The sequence below is a fragment of the Mangifera indica genome, chromosome 10 (genome assembly GCF_011075055.1).
Source record: "Mangifera indica cultivar Alphonso chromosome 10, CATAS_Mindica_2.1, whole genome shotgun sequence".
NCBI classification, from domain to species: Eukaryota; Viridiplantae; Streptophyta; class Magnoliopsida; order Sapindales; family Anacardiaceae; genus Mangifera; species Mangifera indica.
In genome coordinates, this window is record NC_058146.1 from 3,462,310 (window position 1) to 3,486,196 (window position 23,887).

A 23,887-nucleotide genomic window follows, 5' to 3' on the forward strand; every position below is an offset into this window, starting at 1 on the left:
TGAAAGTAGGGGATAGAAATAAAAGTTTTAAAACTTAAGGATAATTTAAAATATAAATTTAAATAAAATTTCTCAATGATAATTTTATCTATGATAATAACAATTAAATTTAACAAATAAATAAGTATTTAGGTTTTAAAAAATTAGTATATATGTGTTTAAATTTATACTAAATAGTGGGTAAAAATAAGTCTTTTTAGCCTAAATACAAATGTATAATTAGACACATATACATAAAATTATTCGGTAGTAATAAAACTACTGTTCAATTGAAGGTTTCCCATCCATAGAACTGAATGGTCTTGCCGGACTGAAACCAAGAATAGAACTTCATGGTGATTCAACGATAAATTTTTTAATCTCAATCTTGGTCTTCGAGGTTATGATCCTTCACACCTCTCAAAGATAATTTCCAACTATCTAACTTGGGATTATAAATGAAAATCACACCAGTAAAATAAATAATATGGCCGAAAGTTTCTGTACTGTTATGGATCAGTTAAAATATATAATAATATTGCATTATTAATATTAATATATGTCTGCAGATTCTATAGTCTGAACACTTTGATAAAATTCAACTGTATATTTTCCTCACAGTTTAAGATGAAATGGGGCGTGTTGGTTTCCCATTCTGAACACTGCATGTGTTGGAAACCTCCATCACATGCAGCTGTTGTTATATTTCTTAATAATATTCGTAATTTTTAATTTGCCTCTAAGTTTTTACCATAGATTCGTTCTTTCTCTCCTGACTTTAACAAAAACCCTTATAATGGAGGAGATGAATGAATTCATAAAAATTTATGTTTTTGTCCCCATAAATAAATAACTTGAATGGTATAAAAAGAAACTTTAAATGAATTTATAAAGATTTATCATTGATACTTCCTTCTCCTTTAACTTTTACAAGAACCCTAAAAAAAAGACGAATACATAAAGATTTATGTCTTTGGCCTCCAAAACATGATTTGAATAGTAAAAAAAAATTTATATATAAAAAAATATGAGTTTAAATTTTATTATTTAATAATATTTTAATATCAAATTTTTAATTTACTTGATATTAAATCCAAAATTTTACTTTTAGATTAATTAGTTTAATTTCAAAAAAAAAAAAACAATTCCATTTAAATAGATTTCTCATTAGAAAAATAAAATTCCCGTCTTACAGAAGAGAAGGAATTTTTGGGTCGTGAAGTCTGCAATCAACGGTCAAAATTCAAATACTAGATTCAAAAACTTAAAAAAAAAGTCCCTCTACTGTAAGTTCAATTTACGATGACTTCGGAAGCCTCCATTGGTGAATCCTCAACACAACTACAGCCCTAACTTTCTTTGCACCAGGAAAAAATATTGAAAAACGGGTATTTGTCTTGACTCACCTAAAAATAAATAATGACAAATTCTCTCTTAAATTTTAGAATTTACATAAACCCTACCTTTTTATAGTGCACCACAATAAAACAATTTAAATATTTTTAAAAATTTTAATTTTTTTATATATACTTTAATATATCATTTTTTAAAATATATATTAATTTATATAAATAATATATATTATATTATATTAATTTGATATATTTAATAAAATATATTATTTTTATTTATATTATATCATATAATTAAATATAATATATATATTATAATAATTATATATAGTCCACAAAACCCTTTTATTTTTTAAAAGTTATATTTATAATAATTTATTTAATTAATTAAAAAAATAGCAATGATTCTGGGAAGGTGCAACCGTGCAAACGGGGGCATAACGCACGCTCGTACAAGAAGAGAAGGGGCAAATTTGGTCAGCAGTCAATAAAGGATCTGAATAAAGCCCTAAGTTTGTCCTTTCAAATTAAATTAATGCAACTTCCAGCTCCAGCCACACTTTATCAATGAATTATTTTTTGACTACCTCCACTTAATGCAAGCCAGTGCATCTCCTTTGTCCATTTTTCATTACCATTTTGTCCTTTTACATGATTCTGCTTTTCATAGGGTGTCCTTTTCTTTCAAAACGATTTGTGCCCAATACACACAAATGATTTTTGCCTATCCACAAGGGCTTCTTTAGAGGAGTTGGAAATTTTCAACATAATATATATAATTTTAATATTAAAATAGCTAAAAAAATTCTTAATAATTTTTATAGAATTTTTAAGAAATATGATAAAATTTTTTGAAGTACGACAGAACCTATAATATTCTGAAATATAATAAAATCAAATAATTATTATCTTATTACATTTTTTTTATTTTATTATATTTTTTTGTATTAAGATTTTGATGCAAAGTTGGATGTCAAATATAATGATTTTTTTTTCTTTGTAAAATCAATTTAGTTGACCTTGCTAATTAATAAAATTGATAAAATATTAAAATTTTTAAGGTAAAAATCTAAGTTTGAGTTTATATCATACTTTTAAAACCCAAACTCATCCAACTCAATGATTATAGATCCGATTATTGTGCCTAAAAGTTTATATATCTAATCAATCAAGGTGAAATTCTCTAGTTATCAAAAATAAAAAATATTTTAAAATAATTATACTTATAAATAATAACTATTTATATTTATTAATTTTTATCAAATATAATAATAATTTATATTTAATTTTTTTGTTTTTTTAATAAAACATTGTCCTAACAAAAAAATATCCTTTGAATATATGAAACACCCCCTCAAATGATACAAAGGGGTCGAGTTTGGTAATAACCAAGTTCTGTCGGGAAGAAATGACAAAGCCCCATGACTGTGATAATAATAATAATTTTACATATATATATATATATATATAATCGTCTAAAACAAGGCCCAAAGAAAAAGGCTAAAATGGTAATTTCAAGGAGAAAGAGCATCCTCTAAACACAAGTTTCCTAAACTAATAGAACTTATATAAAGGCCAAACCCTCTTAGCATCACTGCAAAACCAGTAGGAATGTCTCCCTTTCTCTCTCATTCTCACAAACATTAACTTGCAGCTCCTCCATCATCATCATCACAAGAAGATTCACCATCTCCGTCTTCGTCTTCATCTTCATCACCATCGTCTTCATCTCGTTCACCAACAAGAAGAAGAAGAAGCTAATTAGAACCCTAATGATGAAGGAAGAGAACTCATCAACATCAAACGGTAATTTCTGCAACAAACACTTGAGACTCCCCTGCAGATCCTTCGGCAAGCGATGCAGCCGCCTCGTTAAGGAACAAAGAGCAAGATTCTACATCCTTAGACGCTGCGTCATCATGCTTATTTGCTGGCACGAGTATGGCGACTCTTAATACTCCATTAATAGTGATTAATCAATATACCCACCTAGCTAGGTTTTTTACCTTAATCACATTATTTTGTTTTGAGTATGTATAAATATAAGCATACACAGAGAAGATCAAATTTTGATAGGTCTTTTGGCTGCAGATCATGTACTCAAGCTCCTCAATTTATAATTCATGAGATTAATTAAGTTTGCTTTAATATTAAATTATGATTTATAATCATATAATGTATAATTAATGTGAATTTAATTTAATATTGTGATGTGTAAAGATAGAATATGTTTGGTAATATACTATTCTGGGCCACTGTGATTTGACAAGTATCAATTATTTAATGTAACCATATTTTTCATCAATCAAGTTTTTTTTCTAATTATGTTATTAATCTTTCCTTAATTATTTGAATCTTTTTAAAATAATTTATTTGTATGATTATTATATTTGTTGAATATTGTTTTTTAATTATGAATTTATAGTTAGGCCATCAATTTGAAGCTAAATTATTTCAAATTAATTTGTAGGATTATAATAAATAATAATTAGACTTGAATAAGTGATTCTGGGAAGCACTTCCAAAAATTATGCGTTGGAAAGCATAAATTAAAATAAATAAACGTTCTTATTATTTATATATAAAAAAAAAAAAGTAATTTTTTTGGTGAAGTGAGCCGGTGAAACTTGAAAGAGAGTTAAAAAAAAAAAAGAGAGAGACACAGAAAGGAGACAAGGAGAATCTTTGGACAGAGCGACGTCGTGCAGCTTCGTTTTCTCGTTATCACTTTCTTTAACCCCCTCGTGCGCTCCCTTTCTCTTTCTCAACTCCCCTTCTCCCCATACAAAGGGTTGCTTAGGCACAAAGTTGCGGTAAGCTCTGGTGTTGCCATTGAGGGCGACGCAATTAAGGAACAATGCTCTCAATCGACGGTAGTTTTTGGAGTTGACGGTCTAAAATCAATATTTTTGACAATATATGTACTTATGTTATGTTTATACGGCTGCAAATGATACTATTTATTTGTAATTTTATATATATATATATATATATACACACATGTAGAGAGAGATATTTATTATGTTACGTTTATAGGGTTATAAATAACGGTCTAATGTACTATATAAACATTTGTTGTCTGCGTGTTGATTAGACTAATCTAATAGAAAATATCATATAAATGTTATATTCAGTATCTCTAAAATAAATTCTCTTATAATAGTGATGCATATAATTTTTCGAATTATCCGCATATTTATTAGACTAATCCAATAGAGAATATCATATAAATATTATCCTCAATGTCTCTGAAATAAATTTTCTTATGAGGATATAAGTTAATGTAGTGTGATACGAATCTAATATAACCTTTTTTTGAGGACTATTAATATAATAGATATTGGTTATGTTAAGAAATACATCAAGATTATAGTGGATAAATGCAAAATTCACCACTCTTAAATATAAGAGAAAATATATTTTTACGCAGTTTCGATATGATAACATATTATAATATTTATATTTAATAATCTTTTAATTTTGATAATAAAATATTACCTAAATTAAACTCATCCGAAACATTTACAAAGAAACATGATCTTCATACATAAAAGCATAAAGTCTCTTGGTGAGGACATTGAAAAAGAATGTTAGAAAGTCTGTCAATTGAATCTGTTCAACGACCACCCCACGTGCCCAATCTGACTTAATCGTCATATGTATCATTTATAGATAACAAGTTCAATTTTTATTAATAAAATTAGTTAAAATAGTATATGGTGAAAATATTCATTAATTATATTTAGTTAACCATCCAGTTTCAAACAGTGCTGCTATTTAATCAGTCACCTATTTCAGTTCTAAATTAATTGAAATTAACAAGATTGAAGAACACTGGACCCAACAGACTAAATTGAAAGGGAAATGAATGTGGGATTGGAATTGGACAAGATTATTCATGGTTTCCTAGTAGATGGGATAAGATAGGGTTCCTACCATTATTAATCATGTTTTGTTTTGTCTGTTACAACTTATATTAATTATTTATAATAGAGGGAATGACATTTTCCTACCTAAGGTTTAACCTTAAAACATTTTTTAAATCTAAAAGTTTAATATAAATAATATTTTTTTATTTAAAATTAAATAGAGTTAATGAACCAATATTATTAAAAAGTGAAATTACCATTTTATCTTTATAGTTTTATTTTTTGAAATTACAATATAACTCTGAATTAACAAAAATTAAAAATAACTTTTTACATATTTAAATTATATAAAAAAAATCATTTATTTTCTTTTTCTTTCAATCTCATTCATTATTTTTCTCTTTTTATAGATAGGGTTGTCTTTATCATATACTCATATATTAGGGGTTTTTAAATAGTTTTAACAAATTTGGGGTCTTTTAAAAATTTTAAAATATTAGTTTATCCTCAATAATTTTAGAAATGACAATTATACCTCCAAATAATTGAACAAAATGCAATAGAGATTTTAAAGAATTAAATTGTTTTGTTTAAAATATTTTGGTCTAATAAAATTTTTTTATTTTTTAAATTAATATGGTAAAATTATTATTTTATCTTTATACTGTTAATTTTTTATTTAGGTGAAAAAATATTATTTATGCAAACAAAGAGTGAAAAAATGTTTTTAAACCAAACTTTTGGTGGGAAAATTTATTTACTCTTTATAATATTTAATTTCCTCATCTAATTTTTAGTTGAATGTGATTTAAATTTATAACATATGGCAATTAGTCTGTCTCCATATTTTTTAAAGTTCAAACTAAGGGATAAAATCCATGAGCACAATCTTATAAAATTCAACAAACTTAGTTTAAATTTTAATATATTCATGAAGATCCTATATTTTTTTTTGTTGAAATGTTAAATTTTGATAAAGAACTATAGTTTATGTTAAAAAAAAATTAATTAAATAATTTTATATTAAAAATAAAATAATATTATCCATATAATAACACATATTTTATATATATATATAGATAGGTATATTCAAAATTGTGTGTGCCCCATGTTGCTCGCATCGATACTGTAAAAGAAAAATAATACTTCCAAAGATTTGGAAAAGATTGGGTTTTGAAAAGATTGGGTTATTATGGAACTAAGAAAGACTCAAAGTAACATCTCCAATTTACTTCGAAATCAAATCAATAATACTTCCAAGAATTGGACCCATTTTATCTCTTAACTTCAGGTGGGTTTGTCTCTTGGAGGTTGCTTAGTCCTTTCAACAATTTCATATATCACCCGAACACATTTTCAACAATCTTTCATCTGTCCCCATCACTTGCCAGGTTGCACCTTATTTCCTTCTCTTGGTAAGGAAGAAAACTCTGGAATCAATCTAAATAATAGAACTTTGAATTCCAATAAGATAAATTATATGTTTAATCTTGATATATTATCAAAGAGTCTCAAATTTAAACTCCCTTTATTAAAAATTTTACATTCTTTATCGTTCAAACTATTTTTTGGGATATTACATATATGAATTGAATGGTGGATGTAGTTTGGCTATCAGCTTTGTTTGGTTTCAAAAAATGTTATTAGCTGCCTTGTTTGTGGGTTATGGGAAAAAGCAAATATTATGTGAAAATAATTATGTAATAATAATGCATACAAGTCAAAAAGACTAGAGGGGCATCAAGATTTAGGAGATCTTAGTTAGCTAATTATGTGCTTATCAATTCTTGGAATTATTAAGAAATTTTCTTAATTATTTTTAACATAATTGGGAAAGCAAATGGCGTGATTGATGCGGCAGTTAAATAGAAAATAAAGCCTTTTAGTCGTCTAGCCTCTCTCCACTTTAGAGATCATTAGTACCTTTTGATAGTGATTAGTGGGAGCTTTCATTTTTAATTAGATGGGTATATATATCTTAATCAAACTCACCTTTATAATTAACTCTTAAAAGAATCGTCAATTAAAATGCAAGTGAAATACACCAAAGTGGAGTTGAAAAACAGAGAAGCAATGTCCATTGAACAAGAAGTATCAGGTCGAAGTAGTCGAATGGCAGTGTCATTAGTTTGCACTGTTACTCCCAACCACCAACTCGCAACAACACGATTAATATTCTTTGGATTGGTTGTAGTTGAGAATTGACGAACCTTCTCTCTTTGGAACTCTTTGAGATAAGCCTCCCGAACATCTTTTATGGCACAAAATTATAGGTAGCGTCCGTGTCCAAACACCATTTTGATGCAAACTTTCTTAGCTAAAACAGTAAATTTTCCAATACTTTGCACTTCGACAGGACTAGTTGTGTTCTGTTATGGTTGGGCCAAACTTTCCAGGAAAATTCCTTTTGCCCAACTTTGGGCCTCCTGATTGTTTCCTAGTTGGGTTTTGCTCCCCGAATATATGTTACCGAAATTCTAATAATTTATTTTGCAAAATCACCTCTCTATTGTTTATTTTAGCACTAAAAACTTAAATTTACAAGCAATTATTCCCTGGTAAAAAGTTATCCCTTACTTGTTCTGTTCATGTAATATTACTCATTGGTCAAAGTCTCTTATCTGAAAGTAGCAGAAAATGTAAAATTTGGTAGATCTAACCTCTCAAGGTTCTCTTAACATGACAAACTCAATTTCCTTTACTAATAAGATTATTTGCCTATTTCAACAAGAAGGTAATTACTTTTCTATCATAGGTCATCATTTGATTATCATATTTCTATCTAAAGTGAAATAGAAAATAAAAGTCCAGAAGAATCTATGTATATGAATGGAGGTGTAATACTATCTTTGATCATATAAATAGATGATTATGATACTCTATCACAATTCACAATATACATAAATAACATAAATGTGACTATTGACCAAATTGCATACAAAAGTTCTTTAACTCAAAAACAATAAGAATGACTGAACTTAGTAATTTTGTGATACACTTTATTATATTTTATCTGTATATTTAGTAAATACAAGATAATAAATATGACATCATTACCTCCTATTTTATTAGGATAATATGATCGTCAAATTTTTTCTAGATAACTAGATTTAATGTGAAAATATTTAAGTTAAATCTCATATAATTTCAAGTTAATCTAATCTTTTTATCCTATATATCTAGGATTCTACAAAAATAAGAGAGATCTTATCCAAGAACACTTTGTGAAAAACTTTTTCGAGAATTTATTCTTAAATTAGATTTTTAAATAATATGTTAAATCGTTTTAAAATTGTCTTTTCTTTTCTTTTATTGATTGATGAAACACTATTATATAATTAATTAATTACATGACCAATTTTACTTTTGTTGGTATAAATTTTCATATCAAAGAAAATCAAAAGTAAACATGCTTGATTGAGTTGAACTCATTTATGGATTTAATAGTTATTTTATATAGGTTTTACATACAAAATATTCATTATTTGACATATCATAAAGTTAAGTTGACTGATAATGCGCACTGCCATATTCCATCATTCTTTACGTGGGAGGGAGACAAAAAACATATTCGCCCTCAAACTATATAATATTCATTTTAGCCCCCACTGTCGGGTCATGTACGCAAATAAGAACAAAACAAACGATCACAAGATTTACAAGCAAGTCTTCAGTGGCAATCTGAAACTGAATTCCACAGTTCAATTGAACGTTTATTTGCATTCATATTCACTTATAATATCTTATTCGCCACATGGGTTGCTCTTCTTCCCTTCCTGGTATGTGATTTGAGGGAGAATTTGTGGGTTAGTTTTTTAATTGGGGGTTTGGAGATTGTGATTTGTGATTGAATTTTAGGGTTTGTTCGATTTGGGTTTGATCGTTTTCTTTAAGCTGATTATGTTAGAATTTGTGAATTTGGTATTCAATTAGGGAATTGCGATTGGGATTTTAGGTTTTTCAAATTGGGCAGAATTTGGAATTGGGAGTTTGGGATAGGTTATCCATTTGCAAATATCTGTTGAATTTAATTGTTTTATGGAATTTTGATCTTTGCAGATAGGAATTCTGGGCGGTTGAGTGGACTTAATGGTTCAGAGAGCAGTGGAGCACCTGATGCGAAAAACCTGCGTGTTAAGGTAAATGTTTTGTGACAAAATTTGTTTTAGTGTATTTGTATAAGTTTAATTTTCTAAAAGTAGTTAATGGCTAACAAAGAAATTATAGTAAGGATTAGGACTTTATTTAACACGGATTTACAAGAATTGTTGGATAACTATGTGAAAGTTAGTGATGGAGGTATGTTGTTGAAGAATATTGTGCCATTTTACTTGAAAATCACCATTGAGGTGAGGAGAAATAGTCACTGTGCCAACATTATGACCGTTCTTCCAAGCTTTCTTATTGTTAATAGCATTGTTGGAGTTTCCCTGAAGTGCAGTACTTTAAAGATTCATGGCCATAATGGCATTTGCAATTATGATGGGTGCTGGAAGCCTGAAAGCTATTCTCTCAGGCTAGGCTTTGCAGAGGCAGTTGTTGACTTAGTGGCATGACTTTGGAGGAATTTTTGGAGTTTCATTTTTTAAGAGTTATATAAGTAAGGAGACACTGTAGGCAGGATAGTTTTCGGATAACCGGGGTGGTCAAGACTGATTGGCAGGAGATGCTAAATAGAAGAACAGGAAATGCATTTACTTTGTTGTTTGAAATTTTTTTGTTACAAAAGACCAATTTCTAGACTCTATACGTAACTCTTAAGTGTCACAATCACATGCTTGCATTGCACATTGTAGGAACTTCTACCAACATATGAAAAAATTGACTTAATGCAAGTACTAATATATTGCGGGATCATAATTATGAAAAATGAATTGAACACAGGTTACTTCGAGGATTTTCTTTGAGTCTACCTTCTATGAATTATAGCAAACTTAGCAAAAAGACATTACATGTAAACCCTTTTTTTTTTTTTGGGACTGATTGCTGCTAACCATCTGTACTTTTGCTTTGCAGCTGGTTTTGTTAGGTGATTCAGGTGTTGGGAAAAGTTGTATAGTTCTTCGCTTTGTTCGTGGCCAGTTTGACCCAACATCCAAGGTATGATGGAAGCATTTTAGTTAAACTGCACCTTCCTGATGCTTAGCAGGTGATTTAAAGAAGCACCTTCGCTGTGAGTGAAGCATGCTTTATGGAGTGCAAAGCCCAACTGAGTGCACTTGCTTAATTGAATTTTCAAAAGGATTAATTTTTTCTAAGCTGTTGGATATACTTTCAGAAAAAAAAAAATATATACATCTATTGATTAAGAATACTTCCACTTTTTTATGGTTGGCTACACTATATATAATCCTTTTGAATTTGTATATCAATACTGTTGCTCACAGCCTACTCTACGTAATATTAATATTTGGACCTACTATTTTTATGCAATTGCTCTGAATTTTATCCATTTGAGCTAGTGTGTTAGTATCATTATACTCTAGCTTTTTTTTTTTTTTTTTAATTGTGGTCCTTAATCTGATTTTCTAGAGCACAACACTGTAACAATTTGCACTTCAGTTGATGCTTATACTTCAACTTCTGGAGAATATCTCACATTGCGCCTTGAGATTTTAATATCTCTACCCAAAATAACTCGTACCTTTCTTGATGTAAATATCTATCTGATCTGTAAATTTCCCTTGAAATTGTTTGTTTGATAAATGAATTCATGTTTGCTTGTCCTTTCTGTTTGCTGGTTGTTTATTGGACTGTCTTCCTTCTTTTAATATTGTCTTTTGTAAATTTCTTAGCTTTGTATTCTCTTATTTATTTATTTGTTTTGAAGAAATTTATCTTGTATCATGTTTTGTGCACATCTGAGAGTTTCTTTAAGCTTCCTTGGTTGAATTGACATAGACATACATTTGGTGTGTGAGTGGATAGTTTGTTTACTTATTTATATATCTTTTTTTCTTCATTCAAATTCTTTCTATTTCCTCATGAAAATGGAAAATAAAACTCATGTTTGTTGGTTTTTCTACTTTCAGGTTACAGTTGGAGCTTCATTCTTGTCACAAACAATAGCTCTGCAAGATTCTACGACAGTTAAATTTGAAATATGGGACACAGCTGGTCAAGAAAGGTATTTTAGCCACTCACCCAAATGCTAGACATATCAATAATGTTGAATTGCCGCGTTGTCTTGTTCTTTATTTAATAGGGACTCTCTATCCCTCCCTTCTAGGTCTCTTGCATGAATAAACTTTAATTGGTAATGTTTCTTCTTCAGATATGCTGCACTGGCACCGCTGTACTACAGAGGTGCTGCAGTTGCAGTTATTGTGTATGATATAACAAGCCCGGAGTCATTCAACAAAGCACAATATTGGGTTAAGGTAGTTTTCTTTGGATTGCAACACTTTTTCATTTCTTTGTACATTTTTTCTAATATAAAATTCTTCCTATTTTCTGTATTGCATTTTTCTATGGACTGTAGTTATCAAATGACTGGATAACCATTCCCTACGAGCATATGAATGTAAGGGTTTGTAGAATGGTACACCTTTGCCAACTTGATTGATGTGTCCTAGGCCTGCCCAAAGACAGTGGCTGTATATATATAAACCATTCTGTAGTTCAACTTTGTTATACTTGCTAATTGGCTGTTTTATACTTTGTTTTTCTGGATAAGTAATTAATTTTAGTATCTATTAGGAGCTACAAAAACATGGGAGTCCTGATATAGTCATGGCTTTAGTTGGTAACAAAGCTGATCTTCATGAGAATCGAGAAGTTCCAACACAGGTGATTGCAAAACACTGTGGCTGTATTAAATTCTTTTGTGTGAAGAATTTTCTGAATTAAATCACTATGTTACAAAATTTAACATGTAATGTTTATCCTGAAGGATGGCATTGAGTATGCAGAGAAGAACGGGATGTTCTTTATTGAGACATCTGCCAAGACTGCAGATAATATAAATCAGCTGTTTGAGGTATACTGTTGTTTTCATTTGATAACATGGTTATATCAACTGTGCTCATATATGTGTTAACTGTAAACTCTTTGTGTATAACTCTAGTTAACTGCCATTATTAATTCTTTCATTTTGAAAATATAATATTATTTCTTCGTAGATAACATCTAGCCAATTATTTATGATACTGTCTTTTCATATTGACCGGAATGCATTACATATGTACTTTCTAGGAAAAAAAACTTTTGTTCTGTTTTTTCCTCCATGGACATAGGTAAATTATTCTGTTATTTAATGCTGATGAATGTTAAGCCGAAAGGAAGAACTTCGAATATATGATTATTCTCAGTTATGCTTCGTTTGTGTATATGATATATTGAACAATCCTATGTGAATTGGTTGTGACAATATTGTTCTTCCCCTCCAGGAAATTGCTAAACGACTTCCCCGTCCATCGACCTCATAACTGTGGATGGTTAAAGCGCCCAGTGTAATGTGAACACTGCCTGCCTGTCAATGTCAAGTTTGTGTATATTGGCGTTGCGATATAATCTTAAAAGTCTATAATTTGTAATGTGATTGTGTGTTTGAGAAAATTCAGTTGCCACTGTAACTTTCAAATGATACGTGCAAGTAACCTCGGGGTGGGCAGTTGATCCCATGCATCCCAATAGTAATGAAGTTGAAGGCAGTGTAATAATGCAGGAAATGGAGAGGATCCATACGTGGCGAAAGACAAAGACACTTAAAATTTTAGAAATTCATGTGTACTGTACAAGTTCAAATGATTAAATACATCAAATTCAATGATGTGACAAGGTGAGACTGGATATAGAATATAGTGTATGAAAAGAAATCTTAAACCCAAATCCTAAATTGATACGGATTTATTCAACTCTTGAATGATGTTGAAATAATTGGTAACTCAAAATCTATTTCCTTATCTAGTCACATTAAACAAACAACACTGGATAAAGACAAAAAGCGCTTTACATATTAGTATCGGCTGAACATTTTTATAATTTGCTTGAAAGCATGGCCAAAAAAACTCATTTTTTTAACCCAAACAAAACATTTAAGACTAAGAAAATAATTAGAAAATGTAGAAAACTCAAGTCAGCTTCAGGAAATGAGAGAGATGATCCACACTTTCCAGGTCAACCCAATTTCTCAATGAATGTTTCAGCCAAGCTATTGCCGCTAACAATTTTCGTGGTTGCGACGATTAAATCATATGCCATCCCTTCCTGTAAGCAAGAAAATACAATTAAGCATTAGAAGATATTGACAGTCATTGTGACTGTTCATGAATCAGAAAACAAAATCACTGAGGTTATCAGAGTTGTCTGATTTAGCACAAGACTCATCACAGTTTTTTGGCATTTCATTAACAAAACTCGTGGCTTTTTTTTTCCCCCCTTTTTTTCTAAAAAGACCGCAAATACGAAGCAATTGACAAACCTGTGCACTGAGAAACCGGAGAGCTGCAATTTCTGCAAATGTTACTCCTCCGATGAAGACTACAAGTACTAGAGAGCGCCTTCCATCAGCTAATCTGAAATATGTTAAGTAATATTATTATAATAAAAGTAAATAAGATCTAAAGACCACAATTAATATAAATAGGAAAATCTAAATTAAAAAGTGAAGCTTGGAAGAAGTATTGTAGTCATAATATTTTATTCTGCGTTATGTGACAGCAGAATTACTTAGGAATTGAAGTAGCATACAAATCAAACGCTTTATGTTCCTGTAAATGGGAACAATATAACCATTTGAGCAGCGTCCCAAATTTTAAATTGAAATTTTCACTTACTTGTCCATAGAGCCCAAGGGTCCCTGCAACATGTCAGATGATGGACTGCTCGAGAACCCACCCTGTAAAAATGGTTCAAGAAATATTATTAAGAGTATAAATCCACATAATTTGACATGTAACAAGTGAGTTGAAAAAGGAAGATTTTCTTAGTAATTTAGTATAATACACAGGATATGTATTATGTTTTCAGATGGTAAAATATGCTATTGAAAAAAACCTAGAAAATGAGTCAAGCAAAAAGAGAAGTGTACTGACTCTCTTCATTTCCATATGTGGTCCAGGTAACAGCTTCAAATTTTCTTCCACAGGACGCCTGAGGGTGATCATATTGAAAAGCAAAAGGTCATTCATAAAGTTCACACATAAAATGATATATATTACAAAGTACATCCTCATACCTGAAAGAGGCCAACTAGCCAAATGCTCATACATGGATGTTTAGCACAATAATTTTGAAAATATTCACATGACTATATATATGTATGTTTTGAGAAGAGATGCAATTGAAAAGCAAATTTCCAAAACATGTTGCAATCAGAAAAATATAAGTCATGTAACCAAATAGAGGATATATGCAAATCCATCGCATTTTGGAAATGATTTAAAATGATTTTGTCAGTTATTATCTGCAAGCACCATATATTTACATTCAGAAGATCGTTACATACCTACACATGACTATGCTGGTAAAAGATCGTATATGGAGATCAACAGATTAAACATATCTAGTACAGAAAAGTGACAGACACCTTAAACCTAAGTAAATGGTGTACACACCAGTTCACAGAAAAGCACAGTTATTAAACATTGTTCACCCAAACAATTTAATCTTTTCCAAAAACCAAGCAAAATCTTTACATGTTCTCTTTTTTTCCCCATGTGGGCATAGGTAGTTCCCATATTTGTACATCTAATGATTTATTTATTCTGATAAAATCATTTTGTTTTCTTTAAAACAATGGAAGGAAAAAAAAAGCAACCAACAAGCAGAATAAAACAAGATCATCAAGGATGAAATTTCTTGTTTTTCTTCTTTCCTGACAAGAACTAAAAAATAGGTCAAAAAGAACTCCAAGATTAAGAATCAATAATCTAGCCAACTTTCAACAAGATAATGAGAAGTATCCTCACCATCCCGATCGAAGAGCATTCTGAACAAGGCGAATACTAAGCGGTGCATATCCAGAAAAGACATAGGAAATATCATTGGGGCTGTTGAATAAGAAAAAAATACTTCAAAAATAAGAAAGATAAGTACTTCGGAAAAAGTAAACAACATCATAATTACTTCATCTATGAAAGCACACTTAGAGGTAAACAAACGATATGTTTCCAACTGAGATAGTAAACAGGCTAAGGCATAATCTATATGGTACAGTAGAAACTGCAGCTCTGCAACACTGTAGAATAGAGATAAACAATCATTAATAAAAAAGCGAGAGGCCGTGTTTTATGGTTTTTACAATGCCTAAACCAAATCAGTTAGAAAATATTTCATTCAGATTAAAATTTGAGGGAAAAAATAATTGAGACAGAAAAAAAAGAAAAGAAAGACGGAATGCAAAATCCTGCATGGCATATCCTCACACTGTGGGAGCAATGTCAAGACTAATAAAAAATCTATCAATCATCACTCGCTTGACCAGAGATGAGAATTTTAGCATAGTAATAAATAATATAGTCAATATCAAGAGGAGCCATGAAACCACCAAAAATAGTAGGCCATGATCTATTTCTCTTACTAAGTAGATATTTCAAGAAACATTATAGAATTAAAAAGTAACAGAAGAATTGATAGATCAAGAAGAATAATACTTTGCTGTATTAGTATCTTCAACTACAAGTTGCAGTGCACGCTTGATTGTCAACCAGTTGCTTTTTGACTCCTGCCAGGTTCAGAGCATGAACAATCAATTAAATAATTTGAGTATACTACTGGTGCAAACAAAAGAAATACTTAATTATTTACCCAAAAAAATACTTAATCATGACTTCAAATAATTCTAAACCTGTTTCTTGAGCAACCCAGCTTTCTCTAAATTGTTTAAAGTAGCCATGTGCTCAAATCCATAGCTATGGAGTAGCTCCCTCCTAAACCAAGAATAAAATTGCCAAAATCATTTTGGTGCACAAAAAAAATAGCCACAAAATGACATGGTCAATAAATTTAGTAAAGTCATGAATAAGAACTATACAGTGTACTGCACAAGATACTTGCCTCAGATAATCAAATTGCTTCTTAGGCAACCCTGAATTTGTTATAGAGAATAAGATCAGAAGTCGCAGGACTTTGTTAAGAGGTTCCTGCTTATGGATAATTTCTTCTATGTGCTCAAAACATCTGCATTCAGTCACTACATGAGTTCCATGTTTTCCAAAACTAAGAATCAAGGTGGTTGTTAATCAATAAACCATATTTAAACAGGTAGAAAACCATAAAATCTTGATAAACCAATAAAGATAATAATACATATATGAAAGTTTCAGTGAGCTAAGATTTATGATTTAAGTGGTTCTTCAATATAAAGGTGTCAGACTTTCAAAGACAGATCTCCATCAACTAGCCCAAAACAATAAATCTATAAATTGTTCTGCATGAGGTTCAGAGAATAATCTCAGTGAGCTTATAGCCTTGTTATTGGCAAAAGAGGATCGAGAAATAAGATTAAAAAAAGCCAATGCAACTTCGTTTCCCTACCTTTCACATAACTTATAACTTCACTTTTTATTCTACTCATAAATAGTGATAATCACAATGCAAGCAGCCAGAGGAACAGAAAGGTGACATTCTTAACTAAATAAAAGCAATTTCTCCTAGTGCAAGAAAATAAACTTCAGGTAATTGAATGTGCTACTGAAACGGATAATAGAGAATGAGCTGGTTATGATGAAATAACGCATAATGTGAACAAATAGTGACAGTGAACAGCATTTGGCATAGAGAATGAGCTGGTTATGATGAAATAACGCATAATGTGAACAAATAGTGACAGTGAACAGCATTTGGCAGACAAATGCACCCTGAGTCCTAACATTTCAATCTAGTAATTACAGGCAGAAGTATGAATTCAGCTTACATGTCATAACTCTGAGCCTCAATGATCGTGTGTTCCATGTCGAGTTGTCCAAGAAATGACGGCTTTGATGTGAATGTTGATAGATGCTGAGCAAGATGTATGTGCCTCTATAGCAATACCAGTTCCAAGTTAGAAGCTGAAGCTTGAAGCATTTGAGGAAAGGGCAGAGTAACTCTAGAAAGGTAGAAGGAAAAAAAATTACAGTCATTTCTGGCAATGAGTTGAGCTTTTTGACGAAGTCCTTTAGTTCTGATACTGTCTGGGACTGCAAGCATCACATTACACTCCATTACAAAGTGTTAACAGTAGCCTTCAATTGTAGCAAAAGTGATGAAACAGGTTTGCTTTATGGCATCAAAAGTTCAATGAGACATGATTTTGTACATTATCCCACTACAAATTAGAAGCAGCTTTCTTTTGGCTTAAATGCAACTATAACCAAAATTGTTGACAGAAATTCTGCAGCAAGATTCTAAAACTAAAGGACTCAACTACTTTGTCTCAAAAAGGAATTTTATAAAAACCAAATTAGTTTCATTGACAGTTACTCAAGCTGGCAACGGCCCAATAATTAAGTTCGAAAGTTAAGCACTGGGAGTAGTTAAATGCCAAACTATACACTTACTGTAGTAGTCACTTCAGTGTAGTCCTGCTTCATGGATGTAGCTTTTTGACGTAGAACCTGCAATCATACTGTAAATGGCAACTAAGGAAATTGAATTGAAAGAAAGAAAGATATTTTCTTAAAAAAAAAAAACACAAAACAGATAAACCTGGCCAACGACTTCAAAGTTGAGATCCCGAATCTCCTTGAATAACTTGTCACTAAATAAATTATTAAGCCAAGTTAGAACAAAAGGGAGAGTAGATAGAGTAAAGAAAGAAATTAGATTAAGAAAAGCATACAGTCATAATTATCCAAGTAAGAAAGTTTTTGTTCTAGAGTAGATTTTATAATGCACGGTCAGTCCATCCACCAAATCCATTATTTACTAAGCTCATGAAAGTCAGGAAGAGTTATTAAGAATCTCAGCCCAACAACTGCCATACTAATTTTTCCTATTTGTATCTCTGTCCAATGTCACTAGAAGTGTGTCTAACAGTCATTTGTCTGTACCCAAAACCCACAAATAGCCCAATGAAAACCACAAGTAATATGCTTGCATCACATAAGAAAATGTGTCATATCTAGAGGCTAGCTCACCTTGAATTAAGTGGAACTTTGATCTTTTTTCCTTCTTGTTGTTGTATACCCATGATTGACGCATCAAGTTCCACAGAACCATTGTTAATATGCAGAAACTGTATTGAGGCTATTAGAAATGGCTTGTAACAAAATTCAATCACTAGAAACAAAAGGAAGCTAAAGTTAAATACCATTTGGGAACATATAGGTATACATTTTTTCCTCGAAGATTTAGCTTTAAGAAATTAAAAACTGAATTATCAAATATTGAATGAGCACCAGGTTCAATTATCTTACAACTCCAGGTACACACAATGAGAGATGACTGAATCACTAATATTTTTAGTAGTTTTTTCTATTTTTGCAAGATAAAGATTAGCTCATTTGCCTGACAAGGTTAATTAACACAAGGACCACTAAGAGGACAAAGGACCTCAGGAGAAACTTCAATATTATTACCAATAACAACTGATTACACTTATATTAACATCATGATACAACCTGCAATAATGATCTAATAAAAGGTATATCACATAATTAAATTACTCCACTGTCCATCAGCTTACCTCATCCATCAGCCCTTCATATGTTAATTGAGAACACATGGGAGTAATCATGTCAACCTACATCCATGGAATAGTAAATTTTAAGTTTGGCACAAATATTTATATATAATGACATCATAAAAACACTCAAGACATAGAAGATAACACCACTATTTGCAATTTTTCTATTTTTGGATGGGTAACAAAAACATTTTATTAATATTAGGGTGAGTAACAGAGAGGTGGATCAAGAGTCCACCAATAGAAACTGATCAGAAATAATTGTCATTATTTATACTTTCTTCAGACAACAAAAAGATATAATGACAAATTTTGAAGGCTATAACCACAGCCTTAAACATCAGTGATGCATCTTGAGATTTCCTAAGTTATAAATGGTAACAACTTTTTCCCTCCGCAAGGTTTCTATGCGATGTTAAACTTAAAGAATACTTCCAGAAACTATATTTCTAAATTCAACAACCTCTTTCTCATTATGATGTAGATGGCTTACTCAAAACTGTAACAAAGTATTTTAACAATTGTTAATGTTTCATTCCCTTACTGTTCATTAAACTCATGAACACCAAGTTAACAATCTTATGAGTTCATGAAAGAACAGAAAATTTTGAGAAAGAAAAGGCATACTGAAGCAGTATTAGATTTATTTGAGATACTACAAGCATGAATATCTGCAGGAAATGATAAGCATATACCTCCCTATCAATAAGGATGAGTGTATTAATCTCTGGCATGTTCATCTGAAGTGTGAACAAAGTTATTCAGTATAAACAAGAAAATACACATAGATAATGGTATGCAACTTTAAAAACTAATTTTCTCAAAAAGTTTTAAGCCAGCATATCACATCAGATAAGGAGACTGGTTCCTCTGCTTGTATGCGATTCAGAATATCTGCAACGCGCACTGATGCTTTTCCTTTGGCCCTCACATTTGGTATTAATCCGAAAGAAAACTGCATTAAATAAAGATTAAATGCAAACTCCTAATTAATTGATGAAGAGTAATACCCGAACTAAACAAAGACATTCTTGAAATAATCTTATGAAAGAATAGTACAAAGACTCCAAAATGCAAAACCGTACAAACCTCGAGCTTGTGAATGGCTTTTGCAATATGCCAAAGTGAACTAGCATCACCATCAACTTGCCATTCCTATTGAATTAATTGTTAAAATATAGAGAATCCATCACAAGCTTATACTGATAGAAAATTATTCTACATAAAAGTACGATTAAGAAAAGAAAAGGAAAGAATTACAAGCATAATCCTCATACTTTGAGAGCAAGGTCAAGTTCAAAAGACAATACATCCTCATCCAATGGAACCATGTAAAGTGGATACTCCCCTATAGTAATCATGTTATGAACTTTCTCCTCCTCAAGTATCTACATTATAAAAAAAAAAATCAAAATTAGAATCTTTCGACTGGTTGTAAAGTCAATACATGTTCAATCAATAGATTAAATACTTGACAATATATCCCATGGGTTACACATGAATAATAATATACCTTCTCACAAGCAACTGCACGACGTGGAACAAAATAAAGAAAGTACTCTCTTTGAAGTCCTTTTGACGTATCATCACGAATATGAAAAGTGATAAATCTCATCAAATCTAGCTGTGGATGAACAAAGTAAACCACTTTGGTGCAATCAGTCTGAACTGGTTCAGCAGAAAGGAGCCGCAGTTCGATGCCATATTCCTATTTATCATTAACATAAAGATGACTCTCCTAAATGAGCACTTAAAAAAAGTTTCAATTCAAACAGAAGCCAGTTATCACAACTAGTTTTCGCCTAAAACATTAATATAACAGAAATTTTAACAGCTAAAGAGAATTGCCTTAAGTGTCGACGTAGGCACGATCAAAGAAAGTGAGCCGCTAAGCTTTGGATCAATGACCAAACACTTCTTGCCTCGAATCTGCGAATAACAAAACAACCCCAAATCGAGCAAGAATTATATCGATAAATAGAGCATTTCACAGACAACGCTCGTAGGTAGAAATATGATCACTGTAACTTACGTTTTTAAGTATGTTTACGAGCTCTCTCTGAGACTGTTCTCTGCAAAATTAAACAAGGTAATAAATAGCGAGGTATGAATAATGATTATAAGAGAGTAATGAATTTGTGAAGAATAGTACCTGATTGATTTGAGATTTAACGGAGCGTTGTCCAAGTTTGGAATTTGCGCCATTGATGTTGATGATCTCTTCGCGCTTCTGAATGAAAGCCGAGGAGGAGTTCTTTATGGCTAAATGACCCGTTACCATACCCGACAGTACAAAAAAGAAAAAAAGGTTAAATTTCAATATTCCCTAAAATTTGGGTCCAACTCATTCCAAGTTTACTAAGCCACTCAGAGCAGATTAGCTGTTAAAAAATTATAGAGCTATTCTCCACTTTATTACAATTTTATTTTAATTATTAATTTTTAATGTAAAAATATCTTATTTTTAATTAATATATTAAATAATATAAAAATATTCAAGTAAAATAGTTTTATTAATTATTTATATTTACATTTTTTATAAAATAAAACAATAATTTATCCTTACAAATCTTTCAAATAATATATTTTTATTTTTAGTATTAAAAAATTATTTAAATCAAATACATTTTTTAAGAAATCTAACATGCCCTTTATATTACATGGTCAATGTACGACCATCCATTATCTTGAATTAATCTAATCTATAGATATTATCAAATTATACTAATATTCAGATAATTATGGATCGTATAAAATAAGTTAACGATTGGATGCATGCCCATACATAATGATGTATGATCCTATATAAGAGGTGAATTTTTAGTGTTTGAGAACTTTTGTCTGATTACACACATTTACAACAGTTCACTTATTCTTACGTCCATGCATAGAGATTCTAGTAGGCTTGATTGTTTGTTTGTTGCCTCTCAAGTTTGTAACTTGTGTGGACATATTGCAGCATCCTTTCCCTTGGATTAAGAGTGATTTACAATGTCATTTCGGTGACATATATAAAGTGAAGCAACCGCCAATGTTGGTATGATGTTCTTTTATGTTGGGTTGCTTAGAATAATTTTTAGGCATGGAAGTATGATAATATCTTACAAGTGGATTCTATTAAGGGTTTATTGTCTTTATTTTATAAATTTTGATTATTTCTACTATGTATTATAGTATAAATCCCAACATTTGTTACCTTCACTTTATCATAATCAAATCTCAAATCTATGTTAAAAAAACTATAACTCCTTTCAACTAATTAAACAAATTATATATCCTAAGCAATTTATATTTGTTCTTGATAATCATTGTGTCCAACTCTTTATAATCTATGCATATATTCAAAAACTTATATTTCTTCACAGACAAAATTGGGATTCTTGAGAGAAAACGACTTGTCCTGGCGAACCCAATATCAAACAATTTTTAAAACTACTTTTTCAATTCTTACAACTTGAAATTGGTATTGTACTCAATGTCAATTATATACTAAACTCTACCTTTATGTGATGCCAACTTTGGCACCTCATTTGAAAACACATCAAGAAACTCTTGAATTATTGACATCTCTTATAACTCCAAGCTCAAACTCACAACCTTGCTCACTATATGAGTTAAATAACTCGTATATCCTTCACTCAACATTTTTCTCACCTTAACACAACTTATCATTATATTGTGCAAGTGCCCTTCACCGAAAGAAAACTTATTCTCATCATTAAGGGTAAATCAAACTTTCTTTCTTTAACAATTTATTTCACTTTGCATTTCCAAAGAAAATTTATGCCTAAAATCATATGAAAGTTAGACATGTTGAATACAATCAAATCGATTAACATCTCTCTATTTTTCTTATATGTTGACTCTCTTATAAGTACCAAATCACTCACTATACAAACATTGTTTAATAGTTTTATTCACAATTTTTGAGCTATTATGACACATTTCAAATTCAATCTCTCTATCATGTCATTGATAAACAAGTGAGAAATTGATTTTTTTCAAACATGAAAAGGATACATTTGTCATTTTATCGATCATTGGATGGGAAATAATGATCAACCTTTAGGGATTAGTTAAAAAAAGAAAAAGGAAATCCAAAATCATATGCTTCCTAGAAAATGTAATTCCAATATTAGAAAGAACCCCATAGTCCATACCCATCCATTTGACTTTCAACGTCACGACTTCATTTATGTAATCGATTAAGTTCTCGAATTGACCTTCTTTGATAATGTTGACTTATCATACATTGTTTATTTAAGGTGAGTCATATACGAGCCAAGCACTTCTATGTTTTACTGATGTGAAAACTTAAATAAAAAGACTTTTATATCTAATAAAATTGAGTAAAGTTAGTGGTATATGAGTATATAGATTAGACTTTAATATAAGTTAATTGATTTTATGTAATATGAATTTCTATCTCTATACTTATATAGACCTAATATATATTTTCGATATGATATCAGAGTACGAGTCAAATGGTAAGTCTAATAGCCTCAATATAGTATTAGAACATGAGTCAAACGGTGAGTTTAACAGTCTAAAATATTTTTTGATACAAGTGACAACGCACTTAACCAAAAATTAGCTGAGTCTTATAATAGTTGCACCTGAACAGAGATGTTAGAGACTCATATATAAAAAAAAAAAAGTCTCATATCTAATAAAATTGAGTAAAGTGAGTAATATATAAGTGTGTGGATTAAACTTTAACACAAGTCAACTGACTTTGTGTAATATAAGTTTCGATCTTCACACTTATTAGGCTAATATATATTTCCAACAACCCCTATATCTTTTTGGCCAAAGGGTTATTTCCCACCAAAGTTTAGTTGCGTTTTCAAAGTCACACCCGCAATTAAAAAATCCAAAATCTCATTTATAAACTAATTGCAATTAGAAAAAATAGGGATATAATCGTTATTTTATTAATAATATTAAAAAAATATAAAACTAATTATATTTTTTTTCTTAAGTTTTAAAAACTAACAATTTTGTCCATGCATAAAGTTTTCTAATTTTGAAAAGTCGCATTCCCCTCTCCTCCCCAAATTTAAGATTTTTTTCTTCAC

The 23,887-nt window shown here is 30.4% G+C and overlaps 2 protein-coding genes across 2 annotated transcripts; one reads left to right on the forward strand and one right to left on the reverse strand.

Annotated features, from left to right (window-relative positions):
• Nucleotides 1-8,817: 8,817 nt before the first annotated feature.
• On the forward strand, nucleotides 8,818-12,870 carry LOC123227605 (ras-related protein RABF1). The gene is made up of 8 exons (XM_044652664.1): nucleotides 8,818-8,979; nucleotides 9,260-9,339; nucleotides 10,217-10,300; nucleotides 11,233-11,327; nucleotides 11,475-11,580; nucleotides 11,900-11,989; nucleotides 12,093-12,179; nucleotides 12,589-12,870. The coding sequence occupies exons 1-8, from the start codon at nucleotides 8,955-8,957 to the stop codon at nucleotides 12,625-12,627; spliced, it is 606 nt and encodes a 201-aa protein (XP_044508599.1). The 5' UTR covers nucleotides 8,818-8,954; the 3' UTR covers nucleotides 12,628-12,870.
• A 149-nt stretch (nucleotides 12,871-13,019) lies between these two features.
• LOC123227604 (vacuolar protein-sorting-associated protein 33 homolog) lies at nucleotides 13,020-21,115 on the reverse strand. The gene is made up of 22 exons (XM_044652663.1): nucleotides 20,962-21,115; nucleotides 20,842-20,881; nucleotides 20,658-20,738; nucleotides 20,323-20,517; nucleotides 20,087-20,197; nucleotides 19,899-19,964; nucleotides 19,657-19,764; nucleotides 19,505-19,549; nucleotides 18,810-18,866; nucleotides 18,262-18,359; nucleotides 17,831-17,882; nucleotides 17,683-17,739; nucleotides 17,260-17,322; nucleotides 17,058-17,164; nucleotides 16,199-16,321; nucleotides 15,990-16,071; nucleotides 15,796-15,866; nucleotides 15,112-15,192; nucleotides 14,236-14,293; nucleotides 13,978-14,039; nucleotides 13,623-13,716; nucleotides 13,020-13,408 (listed from the first exon to the last, which is right to left on the reverse strand). Exons 1-22 carry the CDS (start codon nucleotides 21,012-21,014, stop codon nucleotides 13,319-13,321), a joined length of 1,794 nt encoding a protein of 597 aa, XP_044508598.1. The 5' UTR covers nucleotides 21,015-21,115; the 3' UTR covers nucleotides 13,020-13,318.
• Between the last annotated feature and the right edge of the window lie 2,772 nt (nucleotides 21,116-23,887).